Source organism: Haliotis rubra, unplaced genomic scaffold (assembly GCF_003918875.1).
Source record: "Haliotis rubra isolate DU_JTF1 unplaced genomic scaffold, ASM391887v1 Scf933, whole genome shotgun sequence".
NCBI classification, from domain to species: Eukaryota; Metazoa; Mollusca; class Gastropoda; order Lepetellida; family Haliotidae; genus Haliotis; species Haliotis rubra.
Window position 1 is genome coordinate 235,335 of NW_025767672.1, and position 25,424 is coordinate 260,758.

Genomic DNA, 25,424 nt, shown 5'->3' on the forward strand with positions numbered 1-25,424 from the left:
CTCTTACGACAAGCATGGGTTACTGAAGATCACTATTCTAACCCGGACCTTCACAGATACCAAGCGTAATACAAGAGTCTCGGTGATAAATTTATGACAACTTTGAAGATGTGGAACGACGTGAGGATGATGTTATGTAAGCTGTCTTTGCCCATTTCCCAGATGATCCAGTCAGCTGTTGAACTCAATTTTCCACAGTCGCCATTTTGGTTTGAGAACGAAGCAGCCTGAGTCACCTATTGGAGCGAATGTAAGTGGCTGAAATTTAGCATTCCGGTTAGTCTTCTGCAAATGAAACAGGTCCCTAAATCCCAATGTGTTTCTCCTTTAAGCATTTGGGTACCCATTCAATATCTCAAAGGAGTGAGTTTAGTTTTACACCGCACTTAGCAATATTCTAGCTATATGGCAGAGGTCTGTAAATAATCGAGTCTGGACCAGACAGTGATCAACAGCATGAGCATCGATCTGAGCAATTGGGAACCGATAACATGTATCAACAAAGTCAGCGAGCCTGACCACCCGATCCCCTGAGGAGCCTCTTACGACAAGCATGGGTTACTGAAGTTCAAAATTCTAAGCCGGACCTTCACCGGTAATATCTCAAAGGCACACTAACACAAAAATTCAATCAATGCCAATATATTTTATTAAAACACAATGCCAACAATCATCAGTGGAAAAGGAAATGGCCGTTTTTTATTGCATCAATATCAACAAAATCAGTGCAAAACATGCTTCCAAACAAATTACCACTCAACAGTTACGGACATCACTAAAGTTCCAGTTCATGTTCTAGACAAATCACCTTTAAATTTCCAATCCACTACTCCACTTTCGATGAGCATATTCTGAGCATCCATATAGCTGGACCATTGCTGTTCGGGGTTAAACAACAAACTTACATGTGAGCATCCAGAAGAAACTAGATGTGGAGAGAGCTTATTTAAGTTGGATAACTTGTGCCCAATCCGTTTCTTAATTGAATAAAATATGTTTCAATCAATCAACTAGATGTCTGAAGCATGCCATCAGGATGCAATTTGGGCATAATACTGTTCTTGAGCAGCTTAATCCAGACCAATCTATCCCCGCAATGGACTCTCAGAATATTCCAATTGCGTGTGGAGTAGAACAGTATGTTGAAGTCACTTCTACTAATAAATGCCAACAATCGTGTTTCCAGAAGCAACTCTAAACTCTTTAAGAAATCTGTCATCATGTGCAAAAAAGCTATCAAAACAGATTTGGGAAACTGTTTTAGTACCCAAGGATTCACAAATGAAAGTTTCCCAAAAAACAATATCTGAAGCAATTGTATCATCTTGTCATGGAAAGTGTTGTCCTACAAATAATTTCCAGGTATAAATAAAGACATTATAGCATACTGCATGAATGCAACCGAAGCACTTTCCACTGCATTGAAATATCAACTCGAACACCACTTTCCACTCTAATCTATATCACACCAGCATCAAAACATGTACAACAATATATTCCAGTCTCACAGTAAATGCAACAAGTAACACATTCTGAATATATTGAATAGGAATCTGTCAATACAATACTCCAACCATTAACCCATACCTGTAATTGATTAATTATTCAAGTCAATTCATTGGTCTGTTTAGCATCATAATAAACACTTCATTGTACATCATTCGTGAAAAATTATTAAAGAAATTACAGGAATAGCAAATATCTTCATAGTCCCCACTCCTACACAGGACCATCCATTGAATGATGATCTTATGTTAGTGCTCTAATTACATCTTACATTGTTATTGTAACACGAATACTTGGGGACTGAATAAGGACCCTGATATTAATCATGAGGGTGTTTAGTAGTTTAGGGATCCCGTATACATACTGGTCGTGAAGCTTTCATAAAGATGCCGGAGAACCAAGACAACTTTGTTTTAGCCCAATACAAACAAATAAATACTACGTTCATATGTATTTCAGTCTCGCCTTAAAAACTATACTTAAATCGGTGACTTTGGAAACAACTATTCCTAAACTACTTAAGTCTAATTAGTTCAGTTTTGCAAGGAAATACAAATTGCCATGGAAACTTAAAACAAAAACTGTAAAATACATTTATAACTGATGTATGTAACGAACAGGTTTTCTCAACCTGTTCATTTGTTGTATATTTTTGTCGAAATCGTATTTCGAATTACACTTACAACAAACTAAAATTAGCAGTCCATTTGACTTCATATTTTAATGCATTTTGATATGAAAAAAATTGGATTTGTGATAGATTGGGGAACTACATAGTATACAGGCTCATTATTGGCGAACAAAATCATATACAATCATGTATTCATTATCTGGCTGAAGCAACTATAAGAGATAGCTATGTCACAATTTGAAATGTCTTCATTAAGTTGTCAATGCATGATTACCCTGTGATAAAGGCTCCATGATCATTGAGTTGACAGAACAAATGCAAACAAGGCTCATTCATTTTGAAGAATCAGTCCATATATACACTTTCACACCAAACATCTAAAACGTAACTCATACTTAAAATAAATGCTGATAGGTACACTCGCTTTTCAAATCTTGCAGCATCGCATCTTCCGTGAACAATGTGTTTGTAAAGAGCATAAGAGTTAATGCCTTGCATAGAAAGGATTTACATAAGATTTGACAAAGCATATAGGATTTGGCATTAAGCAAGTAAAACATATTCAATAATAGCTCTAAAGCTTTAAGTTGAAAAGGGTACATTACATCTTTCAAAAAGATGGTGTAAATAAAACATTGATGAGTCAGATTTTAAACTCACCATACATGATCATGATGTAATGTTTTATTTTTCACACTTTTAACCAGCAAAATAAAGCTGAAGTGACAAGATTGAGAGCAATGCAATTTGAAAATGGTTTCTAGCTGAGCACTGATCATGCGTACTGGGTTTGGTTCAGCGTGAAGGTACTGTGGCTGTTTTGGTTCTGGTTCTGGTAGTACGCTGGTCGGTAGCCCTTCTGGGTACGCTCGTGCATCATCTTGGAAGCCTTGTGGAGTTTGTCTACAAACTCGGGCACACCTGAAATAATGGGACACTGTATATTAGCAGGATTATTGAAGGGTAATTATTGGTTACCTGTCTTACAAATTAACATGAATGTTAACTAACCTGTTGTAGACTGTAAGATAACTGTTATCTTACGTACTGTAGCCTAACAGACATTGTTACTTTATAAGCTTAAGCTGAGCAAATGTATCATTTCAAATTGTAATTGAGTGAGTTTAGTTTCTGGACCAGACAATCCAGTGATCAAAAGCAAGAACATTGATCTACGCAACTGGGATACGATGACATGTGTCAACCAAGTCAGAGAGTCTGACCACCCCGATCCAATTAGTGGCCTCTTACCACATGAATGGGTTACACTTTATGTTGTTGCCAAACAGATTATGTAATCTATATATGGTGTTGCCTCACAGTTATTGTTATCTTACCTGTTGTAGCCTTACAGAAGTTGTGATTTTATACACTGTTGCCTCACAGATCTAGCATCTTATATATAGAAGCCTAACAGATGATGTCATTTAATACGCTGAAGCCCAGCAGATGCTGTTATATGTAGCAGCTTCACACATTATTGTTGCTTGCTTCAAACATTGCAACAGATGTTGTTCTTACAACACATTATCTTACCTGTGTAGCCTTACAGAAATTCTTTTATACACTGTTGCCTCACAGATCTAGCATTTTATATATAGAAGCCTAACAGATGATGTCATATAATACGCTGAAGCCCAGCAGATGCTGTTATATGTAGCAGCTTCACACATTGTTGTTGCTTGCTTCACACATTGCAACAGATGTTGTCATCTTACATGTTGTAGCCTAGGAGATGATTGTTATCCTACCTGTAAGAGCTAAACAGATGTTTGTCATCATAGCTGAGCTACTATAATACATGTCATATTACCTATCACACCTATGAAATCCCCTTCACCTACCTATTGTAGCCATCAAGTTGTAGCCTAAGAGATGACCTTCACCTACCTGTTGTAGCCATCAAGTTGTAGCCTAAGAGATGACCTTCACCTACCTGTTGTAGCCATCAAGTTGTAGCCTAAGAGATGACCTTCACCTACCTGTTGTAGCCATCAAGTTGTAGCCCTAAGAGATGACCTTCACCTACCTGTTGTAGCCATCAAGTTGTAGCCTAAGAGATGACCTTCACCTACCTGTTGTAGCCATCAAGTTGTAGCCTAAGAGATGACCTTCACCTACCTGTTGTAGCCATCAAGTTGTAGCCTAAGAGATGACCTTCACCTACCTATTGTAGCCATCAAGTTGTAGCCTAAGAGATGACCTTCACCTACCTGTTGTAGCCATCAAGTTGTAGCCTAAGAGATGACCTTCACCTACCTGTTGTAGCCATCAAGTTGTAGCCTAAGAGATGACCTTCACCTACCTGTTGTAGCCATCAAGTTGTAGCCTAAGAGATGACCTTCACCTACCTGTTGTAGCCATCAAGTTGTAGCCTAAGAGATGACCTTCACCTACCTGTTGTAGCCATCAAGTTGTAGCCTAAGAGATGACCTTCACCTACCTGTTGTAGCCATCAAGTTGTAGCCTAAGAGATGACCTTCACCTACCTGTTGTAGCCATCAAGTTGTAGCCTAAGAGATGACCTTCACCTACCTGTTGTAGCTATCCAGTTGTAGCACACCGTAGGGAAGGTTGTCTGAGGATCATCATAGTACGTCAGGACATATTCCAACCCATTCTGTAAACAGACAAAATCACATAGTACATGTTTTACATGTGCTGAGGAAAAGTTGTACTGATCTTGGCACTTTCAGGTTGCACCAGTACAAGTTCTAAATGCTTACATCCAGCCCTGGCACATGGAATACATTGTGTCCTTGAATCTCCATAATGCACAAGAAAACTATCCAAGCAGTAATTTAGATATATAGGCCTAATATAAATGTGGTAGCTTGTATTAGGACTAGAGGAATCCACCCAACTGTCCGAGAGGGCGAAAATGGAGAGATTCACAGGCAGCCTATAATCACGTGGGATGCTGGCCCAGGAAGGGGAGAGGCCCATTTGGGGTGAGCTAATTTTTAACTGTTTATTAGGGAACAATAGGACAGGTTTCCACTGTACCTTGGAAGAAAGGGGAGATAAGCAATAAACGTATGAGTCAGGATAGGGAAAAATTACTAGAATCAACATCTCTGACTCCTCATATTGTCAGATGTCTCACCTCATCAAAGTCGGAATAGGGTTTGATGACAAGAGCTGACTGGAACTCTGTGACTCGTACTATGTTGTCCTGGACTGGGCAGATAGGATGGTTGACCGTCTGACTGTACATTGCCATGATCTTGTTGGAGGTGTCAACCTGGAGGTACAGAAACAATGAGAACACGCTCATGAGACCTACCTATCTGAGCTGTGCCCAAACAGTTTAAGTCTATAATATAGTGATGACAAAACAATCAGTTAAACTTCAAGACAATTTTCAAAAGAATTTTTAATTTGACTTTCCCAATACCTTACATCACCAAGTGTTCAAGTGTACTCAAGTGAGTGAGTGAGTGAGTTTAGTTTTACGCCGCACTCAGCAATATTCCAGCTATATGGTGGCGGTCTGTAAATAATTGAGTCTGGACCAGACAATCCAGTGATCAACAGCACGAGCATCGATCTGCCCAATTGGGAACCGATGACGTGTCAACTAAGTCAGCGAGCCTGACTACCGGATCCCGTTAGTCGCCTGTTCAGACAAGCAAGCATGGGTTGTTGAAGACCTATTCTACCCCGGATCTTCACGGGTCTGTACACAAGAAATAGGACATCTGTATATGAGCGGGACATACAACATGTGTCCAATACTTTGTCCAAACTTACCATATATCTTCTGACATACACATAGTCACGGCTGTACATAGGATACTGGAAACAAACCAACAAATAATTATAACACTACAATAAATACACAACAATTTATGTACTCACCACGACAATCATGTCCTGAAAACACATACTATATTTGGTTTCCCTATCCATGACGGTTACTGAGAAAATCTGTTCCAACTGGGTATAACGTGCAGTAAGTCAAGAAATGCATGACAAGGGCCATAACTCTGTAAAGAATCGTAACACGGTTTCCATTTTCTAACTCCATCAAGGCATTAATGTCATGAAAACATGTACCAAATTTGGTTTCCCTATCTATAACAGTTTCTGAGAAACTGTCCCCTTTGGCGATATTGTGCACAAAGTCAAGAAAAGCACGACAAGGGCCATAACACTGTAACAAATTGTAACACTGTTTCCATTTTCGAACTCCATCAAGGCATTAATGTCCTGAAAACACATACCAACTTTGGTATCCCTATCTATAACATTTTGTGAGAAAATCTGTCCTCATCATCTTGTACAGATGGACGGAAGGACAATAAAGCTCAAACTAATATACCCCCGTGTGTACCTGAAGTGAAAGAACTATAATCATGGTGTTTGTGTAAATTACCGGAAACTCCGATGTCCAGTGGACTACCTCGGAACCACTTTCCTCGTGCTTGTCGATGATCCTGATGTCGAGAGACAACTTGTCCCACTGCTGCCAGAACTCCAGATCAACCTGCAACACAAACATCAATTGAACAAGTGCATAATAAAATATATCCATATCTCAGAGTGAGTGAGTTCAGTTTTATGCCACTCTCTGCAATATTCTAGCTATATGGCGGTGGTCTGTAAATAATCGAGTCTGGAACAGACAATCCAGTGATCAACAGCATGAGTATCGATCTATGCAATTGGGGATAGGATGACATGTGTCAACCAAGTCAGCGAGCCTGACCACCTGATCCCGTTAGTCGCCTCTTACGACAAGCATGGGTTACTGAAGATCAATTCTAACCCAGATCTTTACAGGTTTTCCTTAGAGTGAGTGAGTGACTTGGTTTTACGTCGCTGTTAGCAATATTCCAGCAATATCACGGCAGGGAACACCAGAAATGGACTTCACACATTGTACCATTTTGGAAATAAAAAATCCTGGTCTTTGGCAGTGACGGGCAAACACTTTAACCACTAGGCTACCCCATTGCCCCACCATTCCTCAGAAGATACTGAGATTACTTCAAATGTTTCTGTCAAAATCCATTTATCTTGAGAGTTGTGTCAAAAGGTATCCAAAAACGGAAAGCAAGTTGTAATACAAATAGTATCTGACAGGCTCAAGATCAGTAATGTTTCTTACACACCATAAAAGAACATCATTTCGGCTTCAAATCGATGCATAGTTTGGCTATTCTCATGATCCAGTGGTGCACTGTGATGAGGTGCACTCCTGGCAAATAAATGCCTGTTGATTGTCAAGCTAATGAAAATAAAAAAATGGCCAGGTACTCAGAACTATTTTAACACTCTAAAACCATAAAGTTTTGAGACAGGCATAGCTGAAATCGATGGAGGCATGTCTAACTTGTCAACTCATTACAATCAAGAAAGTAGTCCATCATAATCTGACCTCAGGTCACTACCAAGAATTAGACTTTGACATTTCACCAAATCTTTGAATGGCATTTAGAAGTGATACACATAAGAGAATTTTATGGATGTCAACTTCTTTACTATGATGAACACAAAGTTTCAGAGTATGTACTTACTCCTTCATCAGGTAAATCAATCATCATCATTCATCTGATTAAGGATGTAAGTACATACTCCGAAACTTTGTGCTCCTCATAATAAAGAAGTTGACATCCATAAAATTCTCTTCCTTGATACCTCATACATGTTTGATATAATGTTGCGCTATATTCTGATCATGAACAAATTCACCACGACAGTTGCTTTACGGAAGCAATGCCCTGGGATTGCCCTGACACAGAAATCTGTGTTAAAATGCACAGGTCAATATTGCTGTTGGGTCAAATTTGACACTTGTGATTCATTTTCAAGTTTGAAGATCATAATGCAATGTCACACTCATATGGCTATGATCGATTATTTATTGCTTATGAATCACTGAAATTATTTTCTAACAATTTGAAAAATAAACTAAAATATGGCTACAGTGTTAAATCAAAGTATAAGTAAAGTTACTTTCAGCCCTAGTTTGAGAAATAAGTTACCTGAGTATTGAAGAAGGCTCTTGCAGGAACGTCATCGAACTTCCCATAAACTGGAACAGAAAATATATAATCACACATTTATTAAAATACTTTCACGACACATGCTGCATTGTTTAAGAATTAGTATTTAATGAGAGAGAGTGAGAGAGAGATAAACACCACTTTCAGCAATATTCCAGCGGTATCACAGCAGGGGACACCAGAAATGGGCTTCAAACACTGTACCCATGTGGGACTACCATAGTCTGTCTCCCTGACCCATATTATTTTCTCTACTGGCTAGCCCTCCCTGCAATGCTAAAGCCCTAAATGTAGCAAGTCTAGATTTCCCCAGGAATCTGTGGTCTCCCTAGGGCTCCTTTTCAAATTTAATGGGTTTATTTGTTTCAATCAAAATGATATATAGTCAGAGACTAAGTGTTAGTCTACGCTATAACCACTAGGCTACCCCACTGGCCCGTGACATGGCTGAGGATGAAACCATCTACAGGCCACTCTCCAGGCAGATACCCCATCCTCTCCACCACAGTCAGTTGATAAAAGAATGTTACAAATGGGGTCTGGAAAATATACAGTCCTAAGACAAATCTCCCCTCATCTTCCTCTCACTTGCCAACAACCACAACCTCTCACTTGTATGTTACAACCATAACAAATGACTAGTTACAAATGACTAGTTTCTAGATCTTCAGATATCATTCTTTCCTGAATCTTTTGCTCACTCACACGAACAATCTGGAAACTTCAACACCAAGTGGCTGATTAAAACGTCAAGACTCGATATGATCAATGCAAAGTAGGTCAAATATTCATACCAAGGGGTATGATATCACAAAGATGAAGCTGATTTTAAAGAGATTGTATCTACCATAGTCAGTATGCGAAATAGCCACTGGCCTGCTAACCTGTGGCTAGTAAAATCCAGTCGGGCCATTAAATCTCCACAGTCTCTGACCGACTGGCTAGTGAATTTTCATGGGGTCATTTAGTAGTAGTAACTTTCAGGGATAGCTAGCCAGACTGGCTAGCAAAATTTGGAAACTATTGCAGAGTACAGTAATGAATTACCTTTATATTGGAACAAGCTGGAGTTAAACTCTAGGGGTCTTCTCCACACAATCAGGTGTGGTCTGTCGATGACCTTCTCCCATGGACATGACTCGTCGACAACCTGACTGCGAGTTTTTCGGACCAGTTCCTGGATGTGGACCATGTCATACACAGACCTGAAACATGTCAAAACTGATTAGGAAGGAACACTTATGTTTCCAGGGCCCTGTTCCTGAAAGCGATCGTAGCGCTAAGGTGATCGTAACTCCCATACTTTAACACAGACTTACGACTGTCATAGCGCTACGATCGCTTTGAGGAACGGGGTCCTGGACATGAAACCATGGTCATACAACCAAAACATGTAAAACTGTTTACTAAGAAATGTTTGTGTTTCCTGGATGTGTAACCAAGGTAACAAAACCAAAAAATGTCAAAATTCATTAGGAAGGACGCTTGTGTTTCCTGGAAATGAGACCATGGCAACACATCGAAACATGTCAAAACTGATTAAGAAGGAATGCTTATGTTTCCTGTTTGTGTAACCATAGTAACACACCTCATTCTAGAATGGCAGATCTGATCTATAGAAAACAAACAACTTATTTCAGACATCTAGTAAGAAAATGTCAGTTGATAAACTTTCTAACAATACAGGGATATTCTCAAAATGCATTAAACATGACTAAACATGTTGAACAATGATCATACTTTGAATTTGTTTCCTTGTTACCATAGTTACATGATATACTACACTTTAAATTTGGCACAAAAGCTGCTTATAACGTTTACATATTTGCACGAATCTTCAGACATCCATATTCTTTGAAGGTGAATTAACATTTAGTAAAACAGGAGGAAGATAACATGACAAATATACAAAAAGGCTAAAATGTATTCACTACTAACATCTTGAACACTGCAATGGTATATCTAAACTCATGATCAGACAACAATGAAAAGTTATTAGATTTTCATCCACATCTTCAGCAAGATGGGCGAGTGAATTTACATCGATCGGCAGCAGGGCAATGACTGATTCTCCACAATCATGTAGGGGTGAAACGGTATACCACGGTATTAGTATAACCATGGTATTTTGCCTTTGGTTCAGTATATCATACGGCAATCCAAAAATTTGGTATTTTCGGTTTTTGTACAGTCATTTGTATGTCGTCATAAAATGACAGTTTTGCTTCTTCATAATAACAAAGACTATGGTTATTTTATTTCCATGTTATCAAACAATGTAAGGTTTGGCTCTTGTCAGCTTTCTGCACAATGATCATATCTCATATACCGAACAGAAACAGATAAATTTGTTGAATTCTGATTGGTCAATAGCCAAAGAATACGAAAACATGGTGGCGGATTTGCCGAGGTGTACATACCATACACCCTCGTCAAATCTGTCACGTGACACAGTACACTGGTTGTACAAATGACCTTGACCTTAGATGGAATGTGGCTGCAAAAAAGCTGATCGCTTCGAAGTTGGCGCATATAATTATGAGTATAAACAGAGAAGTATAATTGCTGCCATAATTTCTTATTTGTTTGTGTCAATAGAAATATGAAAAAACAATAAAATGTTCCTGTATTTCACTTGTCGTTTAACAAAACTTCAAATTCGACCATTTTTACTATAAACTAAGCCATCACTAGTTATCTCCATTAATGACAATTGAGGAAAAATCATCTCGAAACGTTTTGCGTCTCATTCTGCCAAAGATTGAATGTTCGTTTTTACAGATACACTAAATTAAGAGATCTTAAGGGCTCTGCCTCAGGAAATATGGAATTTATAAGAGTCTTACAGTCCTGTACTCCCTTTCAAAACACTGTAACTACGGTAATAACATAGCGTACCCTAGTAAGAGCATACCGTTTTACGGAATCACCCTAGAATCATGACTGTTTCAAATGTGGTTTATTTCATTAGCATTATCAAGATACAGACACGCACTATCATAAGCACGGATGTTTACAAACAAGAACATGTGCTGTGCTATTTATAGTTCTTATTCACTGCGTAACTCCATTCATAAAGCCAGATGTTTGGCTTTGGGACGACAGACTAGTGTTGCGTGTGTTGACGCGTGAGTAACCAGTTATAACAAGACTTTGTTTGCATGTATTCTAGCTGCTATGTGATTATTACTGTATTATGTACATGTTAGTATGTCTATTCAGCTTAGTAGGTCCACCTCAGTCCTCGCATTCGGTTTGAAACAGTACACGAGGCGCACTCATAACAAATGACCTATGGAACTTTTCGTACACGCTATGACTGAGTGAGTTTGGTTTTACAGGGTTTTACATAGCTCTTCTAAACTGGGAGTCCTGGGGACCCAGGGCATATTTTTTGGGGAGTCCATTTCCAAAACTGGGAGTCCATCAATCTCATATCTGCATGAAATCAATGACCATGCCGATGCTTCCCATTTGATAATGATTATGTTATAATATAGTTACTTTCAATGTCATTAGAATAATGATTGGAAACAGAATGTTTATATCTGAACAGCACTGACAATAAACATACAGTACCGAAATGTGATGTGGTGTTATCTCTTATTGATTTAAATATGAATGACATTGAACTATAACATAACAAGACAATAGAAACTGACTGTGACAATACTTGAACCCATTCAACACCATAGGCCGGAAAGCCGGCCAAGACATCATGAGTCCCCAGACATCGCAGGGCGGTAAACCGGCCAGGCAGTAGTCGCATCAAAATGATCTATAATTTTAGGAACCTAACTAACATATGATTCTTTTATCAAATCTATCACATTTCACAATGTCTGAAAATACTTATTAAATTTCAAATGACCATATTATCGACAGGATTAGAATTATAAACTATTTTTGCAATGTTATTGAAAAGAAACAATTCTCGGACACATGCTTCGGCAACGGGTCCACACCAAAGTTGTCAAAGAGAAGAGTAACGATGTTTCGAGAAAAATAATCATACAAATTGAATAAACTGATGAATTAAATCAACAACACTACTCATAAAAGCTGTCAAGCGTATATTAGAACTTACTATTTCCATCTTTTTTGAGCGATCGTGAAATGTAATTGAAGTGACATCTCAGCTTTCTTCACCTCGAACTTTACGCTTGGACACGACGTTTAATGCTAAAACATGCATGAAGCATTTTTGTCACAGGTCATAACCGAGCTCGATATGTCCACTAAGTTTCATAATATATGTATTGATGGTGATTGTTTGCGTAACACGTTCTGAATAGAGGGATTTTACCCAAAACTTCCATCTGAACCTATAAGTTTTCGTTTACGAGCACGGTATCCATTGCTGTAATATGATTGGCTGCCTTAGGTCACATGCACAATTGTGACCAGTCACGATCCTTATAGCAAACTCTGGGAAATAAGCGTCATTAGAAACCAACCTTTATCCAATAAAATCGCTTCTTACAACTGCGAAAATACTCTTGGCAAAGGTACAATAATATTGTTTATGTTCAGAACTCTCGAACGATACCCGCCATCAAACGAATTTGCCTCACATGTTATTCATACAAAGCTTCGAAAACTGAGGTATTTCCCGCTGTTGCATCACGTTAGCGAGCGGAAAGCCACTGATATCGGGAAATAGACGACCATACATATTATTTGAGAAATCTTTTTAAAAATAATTTTCAAATATTGCGTCCATAAGGACGCACTGGATTTTCGTTTGGGGGTCCTTCATCAAATTTCTGCGTCCAACACGCAGGAATCCCGCGTCCCGTAAAACCCTGGTTTTACGCTGCTTTTAGCAATATACCAGCTATACCATGGCGGGGGGCACCAGAAATGGGCTTCACACATTGAACCCATGTGGGGAATCGAACCCGGGTCTTCGGCGTGACGAGCGAACGCTTTAACCACTAGGCTACCCCACCTTCCCCGTACACGTTATGAAATTTCGTCCCATATAGATCTGAAGTGGTCTCTGGTATATCGGATATGGGATATTACTTTTGATGCCTGATTACTTTTATCAATGCCAGGTTTTGGAGGTGAGGTGAGGTGAAATTGGGTTTAACGTCGTGCTTGAGAATATTTCGCTCATATGACGACGTGCATGCGTGTGTATGTGTATGTGCGGCTGCTTGTACTAGCCCAGACTAATGCTGATTTTATAGTGCTAGCCCACTGAGATACCATGCCGCAGTGAAGCACGAATACCCCACTCAGACACATTATACTGACTCCGAGCCAACCAGTCCTTGTTGTACCCATTAATGCCGAGCGCCAGGCAGGGACCAACAAGTACCATATTTTAACGTATTTTGGTATGCCGCGGTCGGGGATCGAACCCACGACCTTCCGCTCTCCCCGGGCGGACGCTCTAACCACTACACCACGGAGGCGGTCGCCAGGTTTTGGAAGGAAAGAGGACATCGTCATCTCTTTTCTTTCTTTTTACATTTTTTTATCTTGTAAAGCAAAAATGTTCCATCAGTTTTGCTTGTTAGACACTTCATTTACCTTATTCGCTCCTCAAGCCTCATTATGCCACATTTTAGAATGTCCATTCAATTCCATACTATCATGCCATTTACCAGTATATATTTCTAGCTTAGAGCCTTACTGTTTCTATAACAACATCTCTGTTTGAAATGACCAAGATTAGGAAAACTAAAATGATTTCATCAAATTGCAGAGGTTTAGCTTACAAAAATTAGAGAAAAGAAGTTATTACCGTATCAAGACAAAATACTCAATTATTTGTCTACAAGACATTCATATTTCCCCTGAAACTGTGAATACCGTGCAGTTAAGAATATGGAAAAAAACAAAAGCCCTGGAATTTATGGCTTCCCAATTGATTTTTAAAAAAAAGTTTTGAAGGAACTCAAAATTTGGATTTGTCAATAACACTTCAGAAAAAACCCAAATGTCCATGTATAACTATTAAAAGAGGAGTAGTAACTTGCATACCTAAAGCAAACGGAGACAAGAGTTTGAAAAGTAGTCAAAGTGTTGTGGTGACCTTGAAAATAAGGTCACGGTCACCAAAATCGACTGGTATCTGGGTAATCCCCCAATGTAGGCTATCACCAAATATGAAGAGTGAGTGAGTGAGTTTAGTTTTACGCCGCACTCAGCAATATTCCAGCTATATGGCGGCGGTTTGTAAATAATCCAGTCTGCACCAGACAATCCAGTGATCAACAACATGAGCATCGATCTGCACAATTGGGAACCGATGACATATAGCAACCAAGTCAGCGAGCCTGACCAACCGATCCCATTAGTCGCCTCTTACGACAGGCATAGTCGCCCTGAATACATAGTCCCCCATTCCGCATTGCTGCGGGGAACAACAAAACACTTTTGAAAAATTGGAGACCTAATACTTCATTGAATGCACTTTATAAAATTATTAGCGCTTGTATTTCTAACCGCCTAAAAAAAACCTTATATTCCCTAGTACATGCAAATCAAACATGCTTTATTCCAGGCAGAACTCTCAGTGAAAACACAAGATTACCTTATGACATAAAGTTTGAAACTAACGAAAGAAAAATGCCAGGATTAATTCTCTGAATAGATTTTGAGAAGGCGGTCGATACAGTATCTAAAGATTTTTTAAATATTGTTTTAGATAAATTTGGTTTTGGTCCTGAAATCATTCGTTGGTTAAATATACTGACATATGAAACACCATCCTGTGTCATCTAACATAGTAAATGAACGCGATTGCAGGCAAGGAGATCCTTTATTTTACGTAGATTTATAAAAAAAATTAATTTGAATTTGTATACATTTAAAACTGGATAAATAATAATATGGTAAGCCCTCATTAGGCAAATAGTCCCCTTAATCTAACCGTATGCACTTGATACATAGGTAGCCATAGAAATGGTCTTCATGGCACCAATCAACCATTTCGCAAATCATGGAACGAGTCATTGACAAATAAACAACATATATCAATAGTACTGTCAATAGTCCACGCATCTTATGCCATACAAAATCACTTGTTTAATGTCATGTGTCTTTGAAATAAAATTATATATGATAAAATATATATATATTACAATCCATATTTGTCTTTCAACAGATCAGGTGTTTCACATTTTTGTTATGTCTGAATTGTTCAATTCTGATAGCGCATGTCACATAAAATATATGTCCTTTCAAAATTCCATTGAGTTTGATAACAGTGAACAATCAGTCAACATACTATCCTTTGAACAAAGTATGTTATTAAGAGGCCCAGATAAGCTGTGTATCTGGGTAAAATATGCATAGAAAATTTCCAATTACGCATTGAAAAATAATTGTTGCATACTAATAATTACTAATTACGCATTTAAAATGTTAGATACGCAAAAAGTTTATTATAACAAATACGTACGGAATATATTTATAAAAATCGCTTGCGTAATGAAAAAGACATCGATTGCTATCAAGTTGTACTGTCAGTATAGGATGTTTGGTTTTTTATGAAATCATTTCCATTATATTTAAGTTGGTTTTGATTAGGTATGACATAAGGCAGAACATACCTGCTTAGTAAACATACTCAAAGACGTAATACTTAGGTGAGTAAAATCACTGAAATACCCATATATTTGAAAGCAGTGGGTAAAGTAAAATGAAATACCCACTCAACATTCATAATACCCACTCCAAAAAATACAATGGGTACAGTACCCACATGAGCTAAATCTTATCTGGAGCTGTTATTTTTACATCAGCGCATAGATACCATATGTTATTTTTACATCAGCGCGTAGATACCATGTTATTTTTACATCTGCGCATAGATACCATATGTTATTTTTACATCAGCGCATAGATACCATATGTTATTTTTACATCAGCGCATAGATATGGGGGTATTCTGTCTGCTCTTATAAACCCATGTACATCAACACTCGCTTTTAACCACAGTGATTGGCCATGCAAACCATTAAACATCAACAGCGGATCGTTACATGGATGTGTCTGTCCATCGCCCTTGAGGCAAGGCCACATGCATATTAGACAACCAATACATTCACCACATCACACTGGAATTCATAACCCAATTTAGATTAAATATTTACACAAGACACGACATTTGCCAAATGCCAATCATTAATCGCTATATGCCCTTGACATCATTATAGGCAGGGTGAAGCTGTTCAGTTATTCTGCATAATCCTCGTAATCGGAGTTCTGGCACCCCTAGTTATATTTGTAATAATGTGATTAACCAAGCAAATGACGACAAATACACAGGTCAAGGACTTGTACAATAAAACATGGATGACACGATGGGAGCAGTGGTAATAGTTTTATCATATGTCATTTGCCTGCAAAATAAATGTCTGCTGTTTTGAGTTTAACTGAAATTCCTTTCATTGTATTGTTGCATAATCATGTGTCCCATGTGTACTGGAGTACATACCTGTACACACACATTTACACACACATACACATTTACACACATGCACATTTACACACACACACACACACACACACATTTACACACACATACACACACACACACACACATTTGGAAGGTAAAGGGTTTTTGTAAGCATCTTCTGGAAGTAGTCAGTGAGTGAGGATGGTTTACCTTTTAGTGAGTGAGTGAGTTTAGTTTTTTAATATTCCAGCTATATGACTGCAGTCTGTAAATAATCGAGTCTGGACCAGACAATAAAGTGATCAACTGCATGAGCATCGATCTATGCTTGGAAACCGATGACATGTGTCAACCAAATCAGTGAGCCTGACCACCTGATCCCATTAGTCGCCTCTTACGACAAGCATGGGTTACTGACGATCATTTCTCACCCAGATCTTCACGGGTCAAGGCTGGTCAAGGCCACTGTTAGTCCAGCACTATACTGACTGACTGAGTTTAGTTTTACGCCGCTTTTAGCAACATTCCAGCAATATCACGGCGGGGGACACCAGAAATGGGCTTAACATATTGTGCCCATGTGGGGAATCGAACCCGGGTCTTCGGCGTGACGAGCCAACGCTTTAACCACTAGGCTACCCCACCGCCCCTCCAGCACTATAAGTTATAAGTGGACGGTTTAACTATTAGGCTACACCACTGCACCCTTATGCGAGGATCCCAAGGGATTGTCAAGGAGGTCATCCCGAGCTGGTCCCGATGCTTTAGTGGCCAAATCAAGAAAGTTTCTGTAGCATTCATAATCATATAATAAACTGTACTGGCTACGGAATAGTTATCGCCACGTAACTGTTATTGCCAATAATCAGTATTACACGCGCGCAATTCCGGTCATTTTTCCAATCGGTATTTGACAACAATAAAGGACAGCAAAAGAAAATTATTCACAGTAAGTAACATAAAAGAAAAATTAAAGAAAACTTATGAACCCTATACATTTTTTTGAACTTAATCGGAGGGATGTCACACGATCTATATAATAGCAAGTTCAAGTTCACAAGTCATTTACAGTTCCATTCCCGATCAATTTACTGTAAAAGAAACACTTCAATAGTTTCACAATCAATTAATCGAAATTACTGTAAGATATAAAAATATATATTACTTCACGAATGGCATGAGAAATTCTAAATGGTGGTAACTGTTACAGTTCGTTGTGAGAAAACATCTATTTATACTGCCATGATTCCCTCCCGTCGCGTTATATAAAAACATGATCGGCAGCAATGAACAGGCTGGACACATCGGTGAATAGATAATTAAGTATCATATTTAATTCTGTTTCATTAATTTAACGAACTGATGAGTAATTTTGTAAATACCGCTAAAATATGGTGATAACTGTTGGTAGCCAGTATAGTTATGTTAGCTCATAATGGTACAAACGCTTTGTGGATCTGGCCCTTGATAGGGGAGGTTAGTAAAATGGCACCAGCTATACAACTGTACGCTGGAGTATTGTTTCCCTTTAAAATGTTTATATAATACTTAACAATGATGTTGAACATGCAAATGTCACAGCTTTTCAAATTTAGGTTCAAGGTTCAAGGATTAGCAGGGGAAGTTACAGATGACAATCTTTCCTGTTGTTTTTCCTGTAGTAATTTAACATACGTTTCCGGTATACTGCACTCTTGTCTACAAACCTGTTGAGGGCATCGTCTCCTATTTTGTTCTCTTCCCAGGAGAAGAGTGTTGCTGCCAGCACGCAAAACAAGGATTTCTTGTGAAAGCGACGTAAAAGAGAATTGCCAACTTGATCGATCAACTTTTCTCCATAGAGTCTATTGTAAAATGCCATAATCTGAGTCGCTCTTTTCAATCTCTGAGCAAGTAAGAAACTACATTGTTTCTCAAAACATTCTGCGATCACTGTGAATTTGTGATTACAGTTAGCTGAGAGTTCTTTAAGAACTGTTGACCAATTTTGTCCGAATAACGCCCTTGCACACCCATATCCAAGCCGGTCGGCGGTTTTCTGTACACAGATTTCCTTTCCCTTTGCGTTACTTGAGCGCAAAATGTGTCTCATGATAACCCACAGGTTCTGTAGTTTTAATTCCCTTGCCATTGTGACTATATTCCGTGAAGTTATCTTGGGATCACTCAAACATGCTCTGACACCATGCCCTCCAAACTGTTTCGATGCAGACGCATGGACGAAGTTCTGTTCTCACGGTCGGCAACAGATAAAATCACATCACTATTCTGAAGTATCACAACCACACAATGTAATCTTGATTTGCACTTATGCTATTGAACATTTTAAAACTATTATAAAATGTCGATTTATTACAGTGTTGTTGTCATCGTCCATGTACAACTGTCCAAATAATCGTATTAGGTTTTATCGACTAGAATTTCTCACATGACCTTTGCGACTTCCTCCATTTCTCGCACCCGATATCTCGCGAGAGGTCACAGCCTTGGCAACCACACACTCACAACATGGAGGATTGAGCATCATTTGACGTTGTATACATCTAACATCGTGAACTGAATCTGACATCTTGCATAATGGATCAGTTTGGAACCTTAGAACTCGCGTAAGTATATGTGTCTGAAACGTGTAGGTAATAGTACCAACAAGACCATGTTCGAAAAATGCCAGAAATTCGTTATTAATGAAAAATGCAAAATGTAAACACTGAATTTGTACCGCTCACCTAGTTCCCTACATTGGGCCCGTCACAATTTTCTTCCGTTGATTTAATTTTGTTGATGGTACGGATGTGTTTGCTGTATAATACCGAACCCTAAAAGTACTGCATACTTTGAGAAAGAATACTTCAGTTCATAAAATGAACTGTGGACGATCGAGCACCTGTGATCAATCATCATATTCTCATCAGTTTATCAAGTTGTAAAATAAAATATGAAGGTATCCTTACGCATAATTACGCCTCTTTCCATCCAAACGCCATGTCCATCCGTTTCATTAATGTTTTAAAGATTTAGCAAAGGGTTGTCACGTACAGAAGAACATTCCTCTATGTCATGTCAAGACAAATGGAAATGTCACAGATGGTTGAAGTACTCATCCTGCCAAATTGTCATATTTCTAGAACCAGTGTTCACGAATGGGGTTTCAAAGTAACAGGACAGTGGGTCCTGTAAGTTTCAGGTGTCTGTCTGACCCAGTGAAAATTCACAGGACCCAAAGAATAAAATTAAACACACATTTCATTTTCAGGTTTAACATTTGTTATAATTGGCATTAAATTATTAACAAGTATAAGATTTACAAACAGCAAACAAGTGTCACATATAACAACTTCGGTCAAAGTCGTTGTGAAATATACAGTCAGACACTGGGGCCGGCAGGCCAAGTTGTAGACTTCTATCAGACCTTTTTCAAATCTGCCAGATTTGTCAGAGGGTCAGACGCTATTCGTGAACACTGTAGAACCCAGACTATTAAAATGAAAACCCTTCTATTGTTTAATAAATCTCATTGTCCAACCCCATTATTTACACATTCAGAAAATTGGTGGATACTGTAGAAAAAGTTTGATTTAAAAGACATTTCATGACATGTTATAAAGCTCATTCAGTTTGTTTGTAGATCAAAGGGGTAAATCTCTTAGCCTGTTTAGGTCATTTGATAAAGGCATCTGACTAAAATGGGATGCAAATTTCTATGATTTGAATCTCATGCAGGGGCTACATCTGCACAATATGCATTTCTTTTACTTTGTTCAGGAGAATAAATAGTTCTCTAAGGATGGATATATTAAATTATTGATATATCATTGGATCGTAGGTTGTTGGATGTCATACATTTTCGGATGGCAAAACTCACTCAGGCTGTAATGAAAGGTATAAGCATTGCACAGACATTGTCAATTCTTGAATAACGCCTTGTGTTCAGGATAAAGTTGTCTTTTATTAGTTAGTGACATTTTTTACAATATACCAGTGACAGTCAAAGGATATTCTTAAGTGTCTGAAACCCATATCATGAGCATATTGCAATTGTTTGCACTATGATAGCACTATCTCAAGAGGAATTAAAAAGTGCAAGTAAGATTGTCAATAGCATGCACAGTCAATAGTTTAAGTAGTGGCAATTAGTTATAAAAAAAACAGATTGTTCAAATTTCAGTGTTGCCTGTCTGTTAGTCAGTAATAATTATGACAACTTCAGATTAGATTTATTTCCATTTCTTTTGAGTGGCAACAGGGCAATGTCTGACTTTGATATCGTCAATAGTACTTTATTCACTTCTGTTAGATTGATTTACATGATTACCAAGTCTTATGATACATATCTTGATTCTGAGGTTATGATACGCTACGTATTGTGATACTGCATTTCCGACTCTTTGCGAGTAACAAGCAGCCATTACCTGGATGGCAAGTTGATACCATAGCTCTCCGGTCCACAAGTAACTATTAACAGTTAATCTGAGTCATATCTTTTATCCTTAAAGATTACTAGAGAAAAGATAACATTAGGCCACATAGATTATAAACAGGCTTTTGTAAAAGTTTTTATATGAGACATTAGGGACAGTTCATAATTTATGGCTAGAGGGGGTGATGATGATTTTAAGGGGGCACCCATTTTGTTCTTGGGAGCTGGGGGGTCAGCAATTTTGTACACACGTACTAGGGGGGTCAGAAATTTTGTACATAAAAATATGCTTAAAATCATGCTTAGAAATTATGGGAAGGGGAGGGGGGTTCATTGATTTTGTACATGTGGGTTACTTATTTTGTACCTAAATTTTAGGGGGGGTCATTCACATTGTACATGCTTCTCCATAAAAATCATCATCATCATCCCCCCTAGCCATTAATTATGAATGGTCCCTTAGTGCAACATCAAAATAATAATCAATATAAGTCAAAATATGAATCAATAATGAAACAAATGAATCCTGTATGGTATTGTGCAAAGCTTGCCGGCAATGCACCGATGCATTGTGAATTGTGAAATTACAAATAGCAACAGTGAAAACAGCCTCTGTTACTTAAGTCACCCCTAATGATGAATGTTTGTCATTCCAGCTGGAGTCAAGGATATGGAGGCACGGAGGCTCACTACATCGACAAGGACATCATCTGTTTCCAGTGTGGCAAAAGCATCAAATTCGTGGCTGAAAATGGTTTGGAAACTGTGTTTGCCTTCAAGGGCAATGGCAAGGGCCCGTTTACAGCTCACAAAGTCAACAAGTGTTTTGCAGTTGCAGAACAGTGTCTTAATCCCAAGATATATGTGTTTGTGTATCCAACAATGAGACAGCTTGGTGTCTTGGAAGGTGAGTGTAGTTTACAGAAGTGATAAAAATGATTTGATTGTTTCATAGATAAAAGACAGGTGATGTTTACTGTATATAGCTACTGTTTCTTCTCAGGGTTTGTACCTAACAACTTCTAAAATGCTACTCAAAGAAGTAAAAATAAGTATGTTTCACAGAAGCAGGTTATAAATGAATGTTTATGTGTACTTGTCCACTAAAATATCTCTGTTTCTGTCTTAATTGATGGATAGTAAGCTGTGAAGTTCAAAAGAAATGTCACTACTCAATTTACAAACTCACTCACTTCTTCTCAGGGTTATTATTAGCATAAAGCCGCTAATTTGAGAGCCGTAAATTTCAATTTGAGTAGTACACATAAAAATTAATTTATAACCCTGCTTCTGTGAATCATGTATATTTTTACTTCTTTGTGTAGCATTTTAAAAGTTGGGAGGTAAAATACTGATGACTTTATGGATATCATTTTACTTCTTTTATATATACGTCACACTCACAAAATAAAACAAGTTGTTATCCATAAATTTGCCAGTTTTGTATGTTTTCATATTTCCACTATTTTTCCTAGCAGAATGTATTATTTCACAATCCCATGTCCATGATATGTTCTGCTAATGAACAAGGTCAACGTGAGAAATTGTTAGAGCTATACACTAACAACATTGTCGTCATTCAGTTGTATTGATCATAGTATTCTTATTTTAGGTGGAGCACAATTGGAATTTCAGCAGCTTGTGTTCTCAGCTAGTGAATACCTTCTCAGCCTCTCAGGGTTGCCAGATTTTGAAATGACTCTCTGGTATGTTTCCTAAGCATGCAATAGTTCGTGATTCCAGTCCGGTATAATTTTTATGAAGGCCGGACTATTTCTTTGTTTTATACTCTTTGCAATAAGGACATCTTGTCCTGTTTTGTTCCCTTCCTATAAGAAGAGTGTTGCATGTACTTTCAGCGTTGACATAGTAAGAACATTATGTGAAAACAATCAGGTTGACATTTTCAATGTCATAACACCAGAAATGAAATACTAACTCGGGTGACACTGCTACAAAGAGGCGTACATCAGACCATATTACCCTCGAAAGAAGCATACAACTTATAGTAGAGCTTGTTATCTATTTTATTCCTGTTTTCCAGGAAATATGAGAAGAATATAAAGCTAGCTTCAGTTAAGATCGGGTCCACCCCACCAACAAGTATTTGCTTCAATCCTGGCAATTGGAGACAAATCTGTGTGACAACTGACAAAGCCATCACAGTGTGGCAGACGGAGCAGGCAGACGACAATTACATCTTGCTGCCACAGTAAGTACATTTGTATTTGAAATTGTTTCAAAGTGTATTCCCTTAGGGTGACTTGTAGTAAGAACTTGCAGCATGAAACAATTGCAACTAGTTGCAACATCAGAACATCCAAATCGTAATGGTTTGGAATCACATACAACTTACTAAGTTGCAGCCAAGTTGTAAGTCGTACTAGAAGTCACAGGTCCAATCTGACCAATCAGATTGCCTAGATATATGTCCGCCTTTGAGTGACATCCCTTTGTTTGTGTTTGACATCATGTCGGAGACTTGATTGAAGAAACTTGATTTAAACCAGAGAAGAATATGAGCAGTTGTTTGACCTGAGAATCCAGTTGCGAAACCCTCACTGATTTAGCCTTTCTTTTCTCCTCTTTTTAGTGACTGTGATGTGTCTTTAGCTTGTTCCGCACATGACAGCAAAATTTGATATGGATGAAATATTTTCTTCCAGACATGTCAAACTGCCCCCTGAGGACCCCAACACAGGAGAGGATGAGAAGGAGAGGGACGTGTTGACCCGGGCGTCAACCAGAATGACTCAGTACACAGTTGACGTGCCCAAGGCAGCCATTGCTGGACTGGTGGGAGAGATGGCCGAGAGATTGTCTGAGATTCAAGACGAGACTGTCAGGGTGGCACCGGTGTCCCAGACTTGGACACCTACAGGGGATATCTATGTTGGATGTAAGGGCGGACACCTGTTAAAGGTAGGTAATCCGCCTATAAATCTGTTTTCAAGTGAATCTGCTATTTGTTTGGTCTAAAAACATCTTTCAGGCAACTTTCTGACAGTTAATGTGACATTTGTGTGTCCAGATTGATGGTGAGCTGATGAAGGCCAGGGTGCTGTACTACCCACCCCCTGCAGCTGAGACCCCCAGGTCCCGCGCCACCAGTGCAGGACGCAGCAAGACCAGCATTGGGGACAGTCAGCCAATAGGTGAGGCAGTGTAGATCCCTTGAGGGTAATCAGAGTTGAAAGCTTAATTACGTTCTGTGTGGCCTAGTAAATCAAGCAGGTGCCTAAGAGAGCAGAAGTTTGGTGGTTCAATTTCCTGCTGTGTCATAGAAAACAGTGTTAAAAGATTATACTGGTTGTTGCCCGACCTTGTGTTCTGAATAATGGGATGAAACCGAGGACTCGTCAACTCAGAGTCAATATACTGTATCTAAATGGGGTATGTATGTCAAACTCTGACATTCTATCTCAATGGACACACACATTCTCTGGACCCATTCCCCACTATAGCATTCAATGTGAAGACCATGATGCTATAAATAGTCATCAATTTACCAATGAGCCTTTGAAATTCTATTGTAAATTACTGGCAGTTGGGTAGCCTAGTGGTTAAAGCGTTCGCTCATCACACCAAAGACCCAGGTTCGATTCCCCAATGTGTACAATGTGTGAAGCCCATTTCTGGTGTCCCCTGCCAGGATATTGCTGGAATATTGCTAAAAGTGGCATAAAACTATACTCACTTCCAGAACAAAGCTATGATGGTGAATGGATCCAGGATTACATTAATGAAAATAGAATGGATATATAATACTTTGGAGTGAATGAGTATGGTTTTTACACCACTTTTAGCAATATCACGACGGGGGGATACCAGAAACCACTAGGTTATCCCACCGCCCCTAATGCATTGGATGATGACGGATGACCATGACTCAGAGTCTGGAATTCAAACCCATGGTCACAGGTTTCTGGCATGCCTAAGGGAGGTAACTCTAAACAGTGATTTGCATTGCCCAAGATGACTAGGTCATCTATGCCACAGTGTCCTGATCTCCCTGTCGTTTTGTGAACAAGATTGTTGGTGTTTTTGGTTCAGCTGATGAGCTCAGTGCTATGGTTCTGGAAGGGTCAGTCAACTGTATTGCTTTACACAGAAAAGGTCTCTATGCAGTCGGAACGGTAAGCATCAGTTTATGATAAATTAGCACATTATTATTGAGACATAATTTATTGATAAAATGGAATTATCCCCAAGTATGTTTGAATTCAGAATGTCAGAATTCATTATGTAACATCATTTAAAAAAATACACAAATGTACTTTGATTACACAATGCCATTTAGAAAGGGTAACAAATGTTAACATATGTTTTCGAAAGCCTAAAGCGATTAGCAGTTACGCCAGCTGAGTTCAATAAATCAGAGTCAACATATAGCTATTTAGATTACACTTTTAACAGTACAATGTTATTTTTGAAGTTAGCAAT

General features: G+C 38.5%; 2 protein-coding genes across 3 annotated transcripts in view; one reads left to right on the plus strand and one right to left on the minus strand.

Moving 5' to 3' along the window:
- Positions 1-626: 626 nt before the first annotated feature.
- LOC124264629 (stAR-related lipid transfer protein 7, mitochondrial-like) lies at positions 627-18,946 on the minus strand. The gene is made up of 8 exons (XM_046699370.1): positions 18,271-18,946; positions 9,196-9,353; positions 8,128-8,177; positions 6,516-6,626; positions 5,891-5,935; positions 5,244-5,381; positions 4,673-4,757; positions 627-3,058 (listed from the first exon to the last, which is right to left on the minus strand). Exons 1-8 carry the CDS (start codon positions 18,693-18,695, stop codon positions 2,913-2,915), a joined length of 1,158 nt encoding a protein of 385 aa, XP_046555326.1. The 5' UTR covers positions 18,696-18,946; the 3' UTR covers positions 627-2,912.
- Positions 18,947-19,023: 77 nt separating this feature from the next.
- LOC124264628 (cilia- and flagella-associated protein 43-like) overlaps positions 19,024-25,424 on the plus strand; it is a 45,942-nt gene continuing 39,541 nt past the window's right edge. For both annotated transcript variants that reach the window (XM_046699368.1, XM_046699369.1), the window contains exons 1-7: positions 19,024-19,170; positions 21,638-21,888; positions 22,594-22,687; positions 23,026-23,193; positions 23,648-23,903; positions 24,013-24,136; positions 25,035-25,117. In XM_046699368.1, the coding sequence (XP_046555324.1) occupies positions 19,142-19,170; positions 21,638-21,888; positions 22,594-22,687; positions 23,026-23,193; positions 23,648-23,903; positions 24,013-24,136; positions 25,035-25,117 (1,005 nt within the window). In that variant the 5' untranslated portion in view covers positions 19,024-19,141. The remainder of the gene's footprint in view (positions 19,171-21,637; positions 21,889-22,593; positions 22,688-23,025; positions 23,194-23,647; positions 23,904-24,012; positions 24,137-25,034; positions 25,118-25,424) is intronic.